The sequence below is a fragment of the Varanus komodoensis genome, unplaced genomic scaffold (assembly GCF_004798865.1).
Source record: "Varanus komodoensis strain SLA01 unplaced genomic scaffold, ASM479886v1 scaffold27, whole genome shotgun sequence".
Taxonomy (NCBI): domain Eukaryota; kingdom Metazoa; phylum Chordata; class Lepidosauria; order Squamata; family Varanidae; genus Varanus; species Varanus komodoensis.
Window position 1 is genome coordinate 10,894,158 of NW_025335701.1, and position 15,808 is coordinate 10,909,965.

Here is a 15,808-nt window from a genome sequence, read left to right on the forward strand (position 1 = left end):
GAAACGCTGTTTCCAATGCCTTCGTTCTAAACACACAGTCCAATTTTAATGAAATTCTCAAATTTCATTTCTGACATTTACGAGCTAGATTTTAAAGGCCATGTATGGAAAAGCTGGGGAGCAGCAGTTGGTTTCTTTTAAATACTAATTATGAAAAGTCATTTAAATGTCACTCTGTCAGCCAAATATGACAGCAGAGCGACCTATCGAAAAGGCCGCGATAAAAGCTGCTTAACACAAGCACTGTTACATTGCAGTGAAACGAAAGGGAATCCAAAACAGATCATTAGCCATACTGCTTTCTTGATGTTACAAATATTCCTAATTACTTCCATCCTTCAGCATTGTTTGAACAGCTGCATAGGGATACACACAGCTGTATTGGCAGGCCTGCCCCTAACTGGTGGCAGTGGCGAGGATCCTGTTCAAAGCCAGCATCTTACATTCAAGGCAAGAAGCGCCCAAAAACAAGCCGGAGCTCTGGTAAGACAGCAGTGGGTCTCTGGTGCAGGCAAAGAGCCCCTCTGTTCAAATCATTTAAGGTTTGAGCAGCAACCAGCACTAGCCCATGTCCTTTGCCCACTAAAATCAGATTTTTGCACAAAGGGTGTATTATGCAAATTGGGAATTGTGCATGCTCGTGTGTTCTGGACCAAATCGATCCTTCAGGCTTTGGGTGTTATTTTGTGTCCCTGCCCTCAGTTTTGCTCGTCTTGGGGCGGAAGGCATGCCTCCCACTCCTTCTCCCTGCTCCGGAGGTCCCAGCGAGTATTTCCGCAGAGTTTTCAAGCAGAGCTTTGCAACTGCAAGGCCTAAAGACCGGGCTTTCTGAAAACAAGCCAAGATTACGAGGAAGCGGAACGCTCTGCCCAGGTCTCCTCTGCTCTGCGTGCGGTCCAGCAGTGCGGGAAAGCCACAGAGAGCCCCGACTGCAGGACGCAAAGCAAAGGCCTCGAGAGAAACTGTCTGGGCAACGAATCTGCTGCTTTTCTGGGGAGAATCAAGTGCCAGAGCCTTACAGAAAGGCCGCCTCGCACGCCGGAAGGGACGCCGAGGCAGGGAGGCCGAGCCTTGGATTAAGCCACTGAGCCCCGCATTCTGTCCTGCGTTGGGGGCGTGTGCAGGCCCCCTGCTGCTTCAGCCCCTCGGCAACAAGCCGGCGGCCTCTCTGTTTGGATGCGGTCCTTAGCCAGCATGACTAAGCCAGAGAGGGCTTCCCCACCCACGGATCTGCACACTCCTCCTCCAGAGCCACCCAAATTACCAGCCGGCACTCGATCCCAGAGCAGCACACGCGACGGCTCACCTCCGCACACACGTCCTTCCTTTTATCTGTCCCGAATCTCCCGGCAGTCACTTCCATGGGACTCCCCTTTGGGCTCTTGGTGCCACGGAAAATGTCCACCTCCCCACACCATGCGTAAAACTCGACAGTCCCTCCCTCCCTCACCCCTTTTCTCGGCCAGCCAAGCGCAGAGGTGGCAGCCTTTGCTCAAAGGGGAGCTGCGCGGCCTCGTGCGTCATTCGGCTTGCCCTTTCCTGTACAGGTAGGCCGAACCCGTTTGATGCATCAGCTCAGGGGCTCCTTGCAAGAGGAGGAGAGCGAGTTAATGCCCCCCCTCCAGGCACTCTGTGCCTCCCAGAGAGTCTGACTGCCTGCGTGCTTTTATGAATGTGTAATGACGCTAACTGCGGCGCTCCGCTGCAATCTCCGGGCCCCAAAGGCTCCTTGGCTGAAAAATGCCACCATCACGCACACCTGGCGCATCTCACGTACGAGGCTCAGGCAGCGCTTCTGCAGCCCGCGGCTGTTCAGCGGGGGCACCAGAGGGCCGCAGAGCTCCGGGCCTGCGGGCGGTCCAGCATCGGGCCACGAGCCTGGCCTGTTCGCGCTGGATGCAGCCCCAGCGCCACGCAAGCGGAGAGCTGCTTGCCAGCACAGATGCTAACGGCGGCATTCATTATTAACGCGACTCGATGCTGGTGCCGAGGAAGAGCTGGCGTGGTGGGGATCCACCGCAGATTCGGCGCCGCAAGAGCTGCAATGGGGCGGGGACCCTCTTCCACCCTGAGAGCCAAACACAGCTTCACCGCAGCCCCTGGAATCCCTTCCGGTGGGGGAAAGGGCCAAGCGGAGCAGGGCTTCCCGGCCGGCTTTAGCTTAAGGCGCTTGCTTGCTGGAACCAAGCATTCCAGCCTGTCAGAACAAGGGTGAGGGGCCGGGAACTGCCAACCTGTGGCGGTGAGGGCTGGGGCACTGTGGCAGCGGAAGGGGGCATGGCATCTGGACAAGCCCTGGGAGCTGGGACCCCAGGAGGTCTATAAGGCCTGTGGGCTTACATCCCCCACCCCACATATACAAATCAACAGTTTCTCTTTCAATCAAAACTTTCCCAGCTGAACTGCCACTCTGAAAGGCTCTGTTCTACTATTAACATTTTCAGCTGTGATCCACCGGAACGCCACTTCAACGCCCAGGGCCTTCCTCCCGGGGCCACTGGCAAGGGATGGGGAGCAGCATGGTGACCCCCCACCTGTGAAATGACAACCCCACTAAAGTGGGTTTTAAGTGCATTTGCAAAGAATGGACACTTTGAACTACTGATTTAAATGCAGGTGCTTATGCGGACCTTAACCGAATCAGAGATGTATTCAGAAACAGGGCGGTTGGGTGTTCAGGTACATGTGGAACCGACACAGTGAGTCAACCAATCCGTCCCTTCCCTTCTCCGCACTTCCCCTTCTCCCCACCACACGCAATTTTGAACCGTTAATCACGTAGCCTCTGGAAAACTAGATTTGTATCTAAGGAAAACGGCCCAAGAGTTTGAGAAAAGCCGGTTTCTAGCAGCCCAGGTACCTGCTGGCAGGTGTTTTTTGTGGACTCCTCTGCAAAATCCACCTAATGCAGCACGTCTAGCCAGGAATGCGAAATGGCAGGGCTTCCTGCGCACCCGAGGCCCACTCAGCGCTCAAACTGCGTGGCCCGACCGCAGAAGCCCTTTCCTGTTGTGCATCGACCCCTCGGCAATGGGGGGGAGGGGGAGGTGCCCGACACACTTGCTCTTTGCTTTGCACACCAAGGAGCACAGCGGCCCTTTCCCTCCTCCTCAAAACCAGGGCGACAGCATGAAATGCCCACCTGCAGGCAAAGGAACACCCAGGCTGTGCTGCTGCACTGGAGACCCCTCTGCGACTTGTGGGAAAGAGACTGCGGGGGTCCCTCTCTTCTCGCTGTATTTCTGTTTGGGGACACGCAGCTTTCGCGGCAGCTGCTCCATGGGCCCAGGGCTGCCTGCCCCTCTGCTATTAATCCACGTGTGCCCAGAGGGTGGATTAATAATTTTCTCTTTTCCGCTGCACGGCCTGAATTGCGGCTCAGCCTCAGAGGAGAAGCGCTTCGGGTGAATCCAAAGACTTGCCGGCAATAAAAAAGGAGATGCCTTAAAACAATGGCTTAATTATTGACGTCGTCATCATGAATATATCTAGCGTGGCCAAGCTGCTCTTCATTGGCCCTGATGCAGCTTTCAGTGGCTGGTGCTGGCCCCTGGCTTCCCTCGTGGCCCCCCGTTCTGCACCGGGTGGATCCAGGGCCCACTCTCCACGGGCACCAGGGCGGAGGAGAACCCACTGGGCTGCCCAGTCCACAGAGGAGGACGAAAGAGCTGCTCGGCCCTGGAAGCAAGGCCAGGCTTCCACCGCCAGGTCCCGCTTCCAGGAGCCAAAGATGAACGGCTGCCTCCCAGACGCAGGACGGGTGCTGCATCTCCATTCTCAGGGGGAGTCACCCGTCCTGCGCTCCCTCGTTTTGCTCCGGAATCCAGCCACTGCAGCCAGTTTCCCGACACCAACCCCTCCCGTGCAAGCTTCTGCACTGCTCTCCCGGGCAGGAGGAGGGGTCCTCATGAGTCCTTCCTCCCCAGAGTTAGACCGGCAGGTCTTTCCTCGGCTGCCTTTCGGAAGGACAGCAAAGACTCTCTCCACCAAGCTTCAGCACCTTTCCGTCCATAAATGCACTCAGCAGAGCCACTAATTATTTGCATTTTGCTCATGGCGTTGCCACTTTAATCAATTTAAAGAGTTGTTTTTATATCCAGGAAATAAATGCTATAAATGTCACAGTGTTTTTACTTTGTGCCTCTGCCCAAAGCGTAACCTAACTTATAAGGGGGTTTTGCGATCACCAGAACAGATACCGCAAAACTCAGGTTACCCCAGTCCAAACAGGGGAGCAGCTGGACTGCCGGCCAAAGCTGGCAGGAGACAAACCACGGAGGTCATGCAGGCCTCTGAGGACGCTGCGGGATCGCCCACTGGTAAGCGGGGCAGCACCCTGATCCAGAACAAGTGGAGCATCTTCCTTCTGGTCAAGACGCACACGCACCAGCCTTCCCCAAGGTGTCTTGTATTTCAACTCCCATCAGCCTCAGGCAGGATGGCTAACGATCGGGAAACCTGGGAGCCGTAATACAAGACCTCCAGAGAGCCCCAGGCTAAGGAAGCGTGATACACGTGTGTGTACACACACTTGCACACACACATTCTAGGCAAACGCAGGGCTAGGCCCCTCCCACACAGCGGTCTACAGGACGCAAGCAATACCACGCAAAACAACAGATTAAGGAAAGCGAGCGATATTCAACAGGCTGCTGCAGAAACCGGTAACTGCAGCCCGGAGACTCGGAGCGGCCCGCAGAAACGGGGGGTGGGGGATGGGGGGGTTCAGAAGCAGCCTCGCAACCATCTGAGGGATGCCGATTCCTGAGCTGGGGTGCCACCATGGCAAAAGGCCCTGCACACACCAGCCAAGCCCGCCTCACTGGCAGGCGGGCGCTGCAGGCAGGCCGGTCCAAGAGAAAGCGGTTCTTCACCCGGAGGCCAAACACGGGCGGTTCGGAAGGACGAGACCGGCGTGCCGCGTGGCCCTGAGGCGCGCGGTCGGCCACGGTGGCTTGTGCGGCACCAGGGCCAGAGGCACAGGCTGCCCAAAGCGTGCTTCGTCCTCCAAGTGAAGCAGCGTGGCCCATCCACGGAGGTCTCCCGTTTTGCATTGAATTTTGCATTTTCAGTATTTTTCGTGTAAGCTCCTTTGCAGGGCCCTGGTCTTGAAGGCAGAATGCAAAGGAACCTATAATAAAACCTGGATTTTAAAACTGTGTGAAACGCAGACAAATGCCATTCTTTTCAGGCTGCGTGCGCGAAGGCTGCAGGAGGCATTGTTTTAGGAAAGGTGACCCCCCCCCCCCCATGGGCACATGCAGCATCCTCTCCAATACCTTTTAAAAGCCACAAAATCGGCCACTCGGGCTAAAATTGGCACCTCTTCAGCCAAGGTGTTTTTGCTCAGCCTGAGGGACAGGCAGGTTTCCCAGCCGGTGCGCGCGCGCTGAGACAAGGCCACGTCACACACCCACCACATCTCACTGGGCAGGGCTCACCCTGTTTCCCCCAACACACGCGCACACCACAATCAGGGAGCAAAGCTTTAAAGCTCTGATCTTCACCTAGATGGGCATTTCTTCACAGATGGGGAAACAGCCGTCTGGGCAACACGGGGGCAAAATTAGAGTTCAATCCACACAGATGGAGGCGCAGGCCAGATCGCTTAACAACGGTGCCGGGACAGCCCGTTTCTCACAGCCTGGAGCAGCCCACCCCACAAGGCCGAGGCAGACGGTGAGGGGAGGGAGATGACCCCCCCCCCGCCAAGGCGGCGCTGCAGCCCTGGTGCACCACCCCGGTATTTTCCCCACATCTCCTCAAGCGCCTGTCCACAAAGCTACTGCCTCACACACACCGGGCTGGAAAAGAAGCTGCGCCGCACACAGCCGCCAACGCATCGCGCTGGTCAGCGTCTTCATCCTGGCTGAGAATCGGAGGACGAGTTGCCACGAAGGGGCGGGCGGGCGGGCGAGCGTGGCGGCAAGGGGCCGAGCCAAGCAGCCCGCCATCGACGAGGCATGAAAAACGGGGAGAGGCAAAAGGGACGTTTCGATGCTGGCGAGATGCTCGCCGACACACTCGCTCCTCGTTACAGTAACACGCGATGCGCAGATGGCGAAGCGTTAACTAAACAAGAGGGTGTCGAGACCAGCTAGCAGGAACACGGGAGACTTTGCTCGGCAGTAACAGATGTTTCTGACGGTGCCAAAAGGAAAAAAAGCAGCGCCTCCGCACAGTCGCAGGCACCTCTCATGCCTGCCAGGGAACGGGGAAGAGCTGCAAATAGGAAGCCCTGCGTGCACGAGCCGTTCCGCACGACGGCAAGTGCGCACGTGCCATCACTCGCACAAATAGGTGGCGGCAGACTTCTGGTGCATCGCCCGATGGGGACGATGGGCAGAATGGAAAGGGGGGCCGCCGTCTGCGATGTTCGTGGCCAGATCTGATACTCACTGCGCACTGTGGGAGAGCTACCGTAAGTGAATGCGCTGTTTCAGGTGGGAAGGGCTCGATCTTTTGAACAAACAGGAACAGATGGCACACCTGGGCCCCTTCTCTCCCGAAAGGAAACAGAAGAGCCGGCAATGCAGACAAAATCTGACGAGGTCTCAGTGTCATGAAAGCCCCAGCCAAGAAGAGCCAGAGGGGGAATTCTTGGCAGTCAATATTCTCTTCCATCCCAGCCAAAAATACTGCCGCTGAGGAGTCGCTCTTCCCAAGGATGCCTGAAACTATGGAGCGCATTTAAAAGGTGGAGTGGCCTAGTGGGTGGGGTGGGGGAAGACGTGAGGAAGGACACGAGCTCAGGGTCATGTCTGAACTTCGAACCTGGGCTTGGCCTATGATTTAGGTACCTTGATACTCCTTCAACCTTCTCTTCCCACCTGCAAAAGATGGTAATAGTGACCTAACTTACCAGCTTGTTGCAGGTACTCCGAGTTTAACCTTTTTTTGTGTGAAGCCAACTTTGTACAAAACAGCATAACACAAAGAAGCAAGAAGGGTCAAAGCTGTATCCCAGAGATCCTATGTCCCCTGCGGAAACCTTACGATATATGGGGCTGGTTAGCTTAGAAAGGCAAGCAGAGGCTTCTGATAGCCCTTCTGCGTGAGCTGCTCCCATCCACTTCTAAAGCCATACAGAGCGGCGGCCGTTCTGCAGAGCTGGGACAGACCCTGCTGGAGTCCCCCCTCCAGGCCCCCTGGGCCCCCTTCTGGGCGTGGTCCAGCCCCCCAAAGCCAGCCGAGTCAAGATGCACCCCGCAAAGGCTCAACGGCCCGCAGGTGCACCCCCGGCCACTTCTCCCGCGCCAGGTGCAGCACGGGGAGCACCGGGTTCCCTTCCAGGGGTCCCTCACCGCTGGACCTCTCCCACATCAGCTGCGACCGCCCAAATGGCATCTGCGCACGACGCCGTGCGTGGGACGCAGTTGCTGGAAAACACCCGAGAGAGCTTGGCACGCTCACCAGGAGCACGGAGTCAGGTCTGCTGCGCTGCAACCCAGAGTCTGAGGAGCTGCGCCCAGCGACTCCGACAGCCCCAGACGGATCCCGCACGCACTGCTACCATCACTTGATCTGGCGGCAGCAAGGCCATGCGCTGGGAGGCCTTTCTCCTGCTCAAAACTAGCATTTCGGGGGGGGGAACACCCCCCACCCCTCCAGAGCACCGTTTTCTGCACCGGTCTCATGTCTCCCCCTCCTCCCCTTTTGCTCCAGACGATGCAACCGCCCTCACCCCGCTGCTTGACTGCGTTCGCTGCCTTTCGCTCTACCCTTCCCAGGTCTTCAATACTCTTTTTGGGGTGGGGCAACCAGATTCTATCCTGAGCTCCCCAGTGCAGCCTGGTTTCCGATTCCGAATGCCACCCTCGCCCCCAGTGGCCTCCATCGTCCTGTGCTTCACAGGCCTGGCCTGAAGCCCCTGCGGTTTGCTCCATGACGTCCCACCTGGAATAGCACATGCGTCAACGAGGAGCACAGCTGGTGGCAAACCCCACATTTCCCACGACCCTTATTTGGAGTCTGGTATTCCAAGCAAAATGAAACCACAAGGACCCGAGATGGACCAGAGAGAGGCAGGACAATGAATGCGCGGCATGCATCGGAACAAAGCTACCAGGCACATGCTCTGAGTGTGAGAGAGAGAGAGAGAGAGGGAGAGGGAGAGAGAGGGAGAGAGAGAGATTTTCATCGTTGGGCAATATGCTTGGGCAATATGCAAGCATGTTCAACATCAAACATCACCCTTGCGCCAAGCTGTCGCCACATTTTGCTTGTTCAGTGCTCAGCAAAGGAGGAAGTGTGTAGCTTTCCAGAAACATCTGCTGAAGTGCAGGTTATGGAACGCGCAAGCCGGGAGCCAGCCAAAGGGATGCCATCATCTCTCCGCAAGACAGGAAAGGCGGAAGGCGAAGGAGCACAAAGCTGGACGCAGGCTCTCACTCTCCTTGGGATATTCCAGGCCGAAGATGCTTCCCCACAAGGCAATTAAGGGATATTCTGCCACATGCGGCTCTCAGACCAGCTGCTGTGCAGTATGTTTTGCTTCAGAAAACAACTTTAATCAATACACTGACTTGTCCCGTCAGTTATAATTAGGGTGAGGTAAATGGCAGGTGCGCCATTAATTAGTGAAATTGAAGCCTACAAGCAAGCGACTGGGGCACACGCCTTCGTCCTTCTAGTCTGCCGAATCTCAAGAGACGGGGCAAGCGACCAAAACAGCATGAGCTGCCCCGGCCCAGGAAGCCCTTCCAGCGGCAGGGGAAGCTTCCTGATTCACCGCCAACTGGGCCGCGTCCTTCACGCTGGAAATCTAGTCCTCAGCCACAAGAGCTCTGGGGGAATCTGGGAGAAGCGCAGACTCTCAGCCCAACCTACCTTGCAGGGTGGCTGTTCTGAGGATAAAATCAAGAGGAGAAAGAACACCGCGTGAGCTGTCTCGAGCTCCTTGGAAGGAAAAAGTGGGATACAAATATAACACACACCTAAGGTGACTCGCTTCTCCCCATTTTATCCTCGCTGTCGCCCAGGGAGCTCCATGGTTGGGCGGCGACTAGAACGCGGATCTCCTGAGTCCCAGCCCCGTGCTCTTAATCACCACACCACACTGGCTCTTGCTATAGGACGAAATTCATTCGCATGCACAAATTTGGATGCGGCACTGAAATTACCGCTGCACCACTGGCGTGGGCATTCATTTCTGACTCCAGGCTACAGGCTGCCTTACGGGAAACGACCTCTTCGCCAGGCAGGGCTGCATTTCTCCCCAGCTCCCGCATCCCGTTTTCAGTTGTCAGCAGGACTTGCAGTAAGTGCCCGCTTTTGCAGCTATTATGGGTTTAATAATTTCATATTGCATTAGTCTTCCGAAAGCCCACCAGCTTGGAGACAAAATGATCACCAAAAACGAATGGCATGCAGCTGGTGAGGAGAAGGTAATTGCAACATTCCTAATCGAATTTGTAATCTAGCACCAGGTCCATCTGTAAGCAGATTCTGTTTTAATACAGATAACTGGCTTTCCAAAGCAGCAGAGAGTACAGCAGGAGAAAGAAAAATTTAACACCCCTGCTGGCCACGGAACAATATTTGAATAAACAGCTCACTTTGCATAAAACTCGACAGCAAGCTGGGAGTTTTTATTGCTTCCAATGCATTAAAAAATTACACATATAAGCGTCAGTTGAGAGGGTGTTAAACAACTTGCAGGAACCCTTTAAAGTGCCTAAGAACACAACGTACCAGAACAAGCAAGAGACAACATGCACGGGGGGTACTCCTGCAGCAATGCCCCCCTGAGCCGGTGCAGTGTCATGTGGGGATGTGCCCCCCCCCAGCCTTGGACCACCCAGGATGTCCACCACCCACTCAAACATGGGCTTTCTACCCACTCCACTGTTCCAAAAGCACCAAATGAATCCCCTGCAGATTGACTACTGGCAGCAGCTGCCCTGAACCGCAACAGGCTAATCTTTCTGGCCTTCCCCTTTGCCCCCCCCATCTCCAAAACGGGATCCAGCCCTCATGTGTCCCCCCGCCCCCAGCACGGTGGCTACCACTGCCACGGCGGGTCCGAGTCCCTGTTCAGCCACCCACCCGCAGTTCGAGCTGCCCAACATAGAACTGGCCTGCCCCCGTTCGAAGCCCCTCTGCCGGACCCCCACTCTTGCTCCTCCCACTAGGCAGCCTCCTACAGGCACCCCCATCTTGACACCACGGCAGACGCCAGAAGCGGACAGTGTGAAAGCCCACTCCAAATCATGGCTTCCGAAACCTGGTTTGCTGGCCGGCTGCAAAGTGCAGCTTGTGAATTCTGACATCACGCGGCGTGGCCCGGGGCAAGGCCCAGCGCCACCCGCACAGCAGCCGCGACGCCCCGGGAGGCTGCGCGACGAGTTCGCCGGGGACGGTGCTGTGGCCCTCCTTCGAACGCCCCCTCACGGAGCGCAGCAGCACCATGCGAGAAGCAGAGCTGTTCCGCCATTTGCCCTCCTGCGCCCTCCAGTTCAGCGCTCTTGCTTGCTCGGGGCTTTTAAAAACGCCTGTACTTTTTAAATTTGCTAACCTGAGCAAACAGCAAGGCAGCCAGCCAGCCAGCCAGCCAACAACGGGGGGTGAGCTTCTTTGCCATTATTGCCCATTGGTGTCCCCAAACGCAACTTGAAAAACCTCGGTGGCGTCCAAGAATCTCAGCTGCCTTTCCTACACGCCCAGCTCGTTTACCGGTCGCGTGCACTGGGGCTTTGCTCCAAAGGAGAAATCGGCATAATGCACGCAATGGTAAAAACCCAAAGCAGCCGCACTCTCTGAATCGAGCCACGACAGAACTTCCACCAAGGTTGCAAGAGTTTTAAAATACACAGTCAAAGGGAAGCTCAGCCTGCAAACAGCTCAAGGAGACAGATTTCTGGGGGAAGGGGAAGGGGAGCCGAGTAAGAACAACAATCGTTAGCATTTCTATAACCCTTCAACTTCTTTCTATCCATCCTGATTATGGTATTCAATGGCATATTGCTGAGATGCCCCGTTCAGCATGCGGCATGAAGAGGCTAACTGCAGAAGAGATGTGTGTTGAAGGGGAAGACTCTCTCAAATTTTCGGGATCTTGCAGGTCCGGGGAACGTGTCCAAGCACCTTGTCAATGTTTTCGAGCTGAACTAACTGCAACTCATCCAAGGACCAGGACCAGGATGTGCTCTGGATGCTGCCTCAGCTTCAAAGGGCACAACACTGGAGGCTAAGCCCCATCCTGTAAGGGTCTAGCAAACCTTTCAGCAGGCACGGGCAGACCTACCACTGCTCTGGGGCCGGTGCGCAGCAAGCCTTCAACGACCCTACAAGCTCCCCTGGGGAGCAGACACACCCTCATCTGTTAGCTGGTTCCAAAGGCTGGGATATTTTTTCCCCCTTTACGTGTTCCCGCACAGGTAGCTCTGGAATTATCTGTCGCCTGTTTCGGACTCAACACCTCAAGGGACCGCCATGGCTCCCCCTGCAACTTGATGGGGGGAGCCTGATGTGAAAACAGAGGAAGGCTCTCTACTATGTATCGATGGCGGGAATTACACCCTGTTCGGCAGCATGAAGCCCGTGCTCACGGACTGCTGTCAACAGCCCCAACAGCTTGGCTACCGGGCCATACCGAGACGGAAATAATGACCACAACCCCACCAGCAGCTAATAGGGTCCGAGGATTAATCCTTGCCGTTTCCAGCAAGCTGGCTCTGGTGCAGTTGACCACCTAGCAAGTGCCTGCCCCGTTGGGGAAATTAACTGGCCCTTCACAGGAAGCTGAGGCCTGCAAGGCTGTTGAGGAAGGTCTTCTGGAATACAGTGCAGGGGGCACCAAGCAGAGCAGAGAGGGACGGAACAGGGGATTGGATCTATTTCTGCAGATTTAGCACCGAATTTAATATTCAGTAGAATGCTTTGTGTCTAGCAGACACCAAGGAAGCTGGCTAGTTCTGCTGGATGCTGGGAATAAAATGCAGAAAAGAGTCATTGCGGTAGCTGAAGTGAGAGTGCCCTGCGGTGGCCTCTTTCCCGCCAGACACGACGGCCCGCCCAGATTTGGTTTGCAAAAAAAGTCTGTTAATTGCTAATAGCCCTGTGCTTCTAAGTTCTACTCCTGGGATGGAAGGATTAACAAATGGAGAGCTGAGACTTCAACACCCGCAAGGAGACTCATAATTCAACCCTAGAAGATAAAACACCCCCTACCTGGAATGAGTTCATTGCCCTGGGGAGGTGTCAGAGGCAACCAATGGCCATTGATCTCTTCTGGAGGCTGTTTAGTTGATGCAGGTAATGGAAACAGCAGCGTCGGCTCTGCTGGTCTATTTCTCTCACTCCGCCCCCCCCCCTAAATTCATGGTGTTATGAGTAACCACTGTAAAGGCACATGTTTTTTTGGTTATGTTTTCTGCTGGTATTTCCTCATTTTGTTGGAACTGTGAACAACATTAAGAGCACGGCATAGCATTCCACCCACTGGTTCAATGGCCTGAGCTGTTTGCAAGGGCAGCCGAACGTGCCGCTCTCAATGCCCAGGCAGAGACTGGCGCTGTCAGTCCACGGCCCAAGCTGGAGGAGGGCTCTCAAAAGGAGGGGAGTCTGCAAAACGCTCCCGAGGTCTCTGCTGATGCACACGCACCCCTGCGGCACACAAGATCCTGCGTGCAAAGGGGAAGGTTGAGATATTGCCCCTGCTGCTCCCACTGACCCCACCGCCTGGTCTGCACCATTCACACCAACTCCAGGAGACGGGAACAAGGACTGCTCAAGCAGAGGGTCCCAGGTCAGGCCTTGCTGGAGTCGGTACAGGGCAAAGCCGATGGCCTCTCAGTGACGCGCCGGGTCCCACCCTGGCTGGGAGACCCAGCACGAGGCGAGGGCAACCCGCTGGCTTGGGGATGCGAAGGGCTGTGGCCCCGCGCGTCCGGAGGACACCAGGGGAGTGGTCACGGGCGGGGGGCGATTCCACTGCTGAGCCGTCGGGGAGAGAGCCAGACCTGTTCTACCAGGCTAGGCGGGCAGGCCCCAGGCTCTGCAGGTCCGTGAAAGGCCCACACATGCGCCAACCAGCAGCAAAGGGTCCCCACCCCTCAAACTGGCCAGGCCTTGCAGTGCCTGCGCGGAGCTGAGCACCCGGCCTTGCCCTCCATGCGGTGGCCTAACAGTTAAAACGTGCACATCTTCCTGCATCCGGCATTTCCGTGCCCTCACAGAGACCTGCAAGGAGTAGCTGCAGGCAACTGGAACCCTCCAGATGCTGGCTAGGAGTGATGGGGGCAGAAGCCAAAACATCTGGAAGTGCAGAAGATGCCCTGGCGCCGGGCTGGGGAACACACGTAACATCTGGACGTGGAAACAGGTAGGCTGAAATTTATATTTATATTATATTTATAATATAATAATTTATAATATTATTTATATTATATTATATTTATATTTATAGGCTGAAATGTGAATGTGGTGCTTTCCTGCTCCCTTTTTTCCCACCCTGCCAGATGCTACAGGGAGGGTGGTCGGCAGACTTCCCATCCCCTGTCACAATTGGACAGGAAATAAATACGGGACAATTTTTGGGCAGGTCACAAATTGGAAGAACCGCTGACACGAGGTGGCCACTGTTCACAGGAAGCACCACCTGGAAAAGAATCATTTCAGCTTCCGCCAGAAAGAATTTCGGCAACCGTCCAGTTTGGAGGAGGTTATGAGGCACAAATGTGAGTCTGAGAGAAATGATGCCTTGCTCGCTACACAGGTGTGTATCTTCCTTTCCACAGAAGCGACTCGCTCCAAGACCTAGACAATAACCCCCCCACAAAGAGATAGAAACCTGCCATATGGTCTCTCTAGCACTCTGTGCCATGTGGGAACGACTGCTACCACATTCTCAGTCCAGAATTAGCACTTAAAGAAGAGTGATCGCTTCAATTAGAAGCCGCCCAATCCAAGAAAGAGACAAAAATATTAAATTAGAAACAATTCCAAATTATGAAACGGTGCAGAGGCTGAAAATTTACAAGTTGTTACACATAGCATAAATATAATTATGATTCAGAGAGAATGAATGACAAGCAATGCGGGTTCAAAGCTCCCAAATTGCTGGCAATAATTCCACTATGGAAGCAAATGCAAAAGGAACGTGGAGCGGGGGGAGTGCGGGGGGGGGGGGTGCCTGCCAAGAATGGCAGACAGCAGGAAGCTGAGAAATCAGGGCTGCTGGGAGAGAACGCAAAACCTCAAGATCTCCCAGGCAAACCACTGCAGTTTTGCTGTTGCTGCAAAGAACAGCGGCCACCAACTCTTGCAGCACTGAAAAGACCCTCCTTTCACCTGGGTCTTTACAGAAGGAGCACAGAACTTCGGCTGGGAATTCCCTTCCCACCCAGCTCAGCATTTCCACCCCACTGCAGCGTTTCTCCAGAGCTAAGCCTGACCCTCACGCCGAAAAAGGTTTAACGCCCATTTCCTGCAGGGAACAGTCACTGCAGGAAAAAATAAAGACTCCAAAGACACCACAGATAAGTTGCTCCTGGAAAATCCCCAAGACATTTTGAACTGAAGGTACTTCTTCACAGAAGCAACTTCGAGAGTGCTAGAGAGTAGATACTTCAAATGTCATAGGATGGGTCAAGACATGCAGTTAATAAAGATAATTAGGCTTCATTTAAACTGCTGTGCTGCTGGGCTGGTAGATCGAAAGGTCACCGGTTCGAATCTGCACAACGGGGCGAGTTCCCGTTGCTCCGTCCCAGCTCCTGCCAACCTTGCAGTTCGAAAGCATGCAAATGCAAGTAGATAAAAAGGTGCCACTTCGGGGGGCAGGTAGCAGCGTTCCGTGCACCTCGGTGTTCAGTCATGCGGCCACACAACCACGGAGACTGTGTGCAGACAAATGCTGCTCCTTGGCCAGGAAACGGAGATGAGCACCGCCCCCGAGAGTCAGGCATGACTGGACTTAACGTCAAGGGGAAACCTTTACCTTTCAAATGTCAATACTTAAGAAAACTCATAGAAAATAGGAGAGTTGGAAGGGGCCATCAGCTCCTGCCCCCTGCTTCGTACAAGACTCCCAGTTCAATCCTCCCCCCCAGTTCAGCTGCATCTTGAATGCTTCCGGTGTGGGAGAGCTGACAACTTACCTAGCTCATCAGCTCCACTGCCATCCTGCCCCAACAGTCGGAAAACTTTTCCCGCAATCTAGCTGGAACCTGGCTTCCTGAAACTTGAGCCCGCTGTTTCATGTCCTGCACTCTGGGATGACTGAAGGGAGATCCTGGCCTTCCCCTTTGTGGCAGCCCTTCAGGTCCTTGGAGAGAGCCATCCTGCAGTGGGAGAGCCGTGCAGCGATGGGGCCTGTGACCCAGGGAGGTGGCGGGCTCTCCACTCCGGAGGCATTCAAGAGGCAGCTGGAACGCCATCTGAGAAGGATGGCTGAAGTTGGCTGGACTCCCTGAGAGTCCCGTGGAGTGTGGACTCCCTTATAGGCCCCGTCCAACTCCACTGTTCCATAATTTTATGATTCTAACCTCAGCGTTGCGCAATAGTAATGCTCAAGGCAGGTTTCAGGAGTATCAGGAAGATGCTTACTTCCCCATCCAAGTGGCGTAGCTTTCAGGGAGTCTCGGAATGAAGAGAATGGCGTGCCCACTGTCCACCTCCACGGCTCCATAGCAGTCCGCCTCGGTCACCCCGAAAGTCCAGTGGAAGTAAGATTCCTAAAAGTGATGAATTCAAGGACACTTCATGATTCTGATTCTTTGCTCAATGTTTTTAAAGAGACGTATTTGGAAAGATTTCAGGCTCTGTCAAAAAATAGTGGTGCATCTGGCAACCTAAACCAGGTTTA

At 54.9% G+C, this 15,808-nt stretch overlaps 1 protein-coding gene across 2 annotated transcripts in view; it reads right to left on the reverse strand.

Annotated features, from left to right (window-relative positions):
- Window positions 1–15,808, reverse strand: part of PEPD (peptidase D) — a 125,332-nt gene that overhangs the window by 98,388 nt on the left and 11,136 nt on the right. For both annotated transcript variants that reach the window (XM_044433985.1, XM_044433984.1), the window contains exon 3: window positions 15,550–15,677. In XM_044433985.1, coding sequence (XP_044289920.1) covers window positions 15,550–15,677 — 128 coding nt within the window. The remainder of the gene's footprint in view (window positions 1–15,549; window positions 15,678–15,808) is intronic.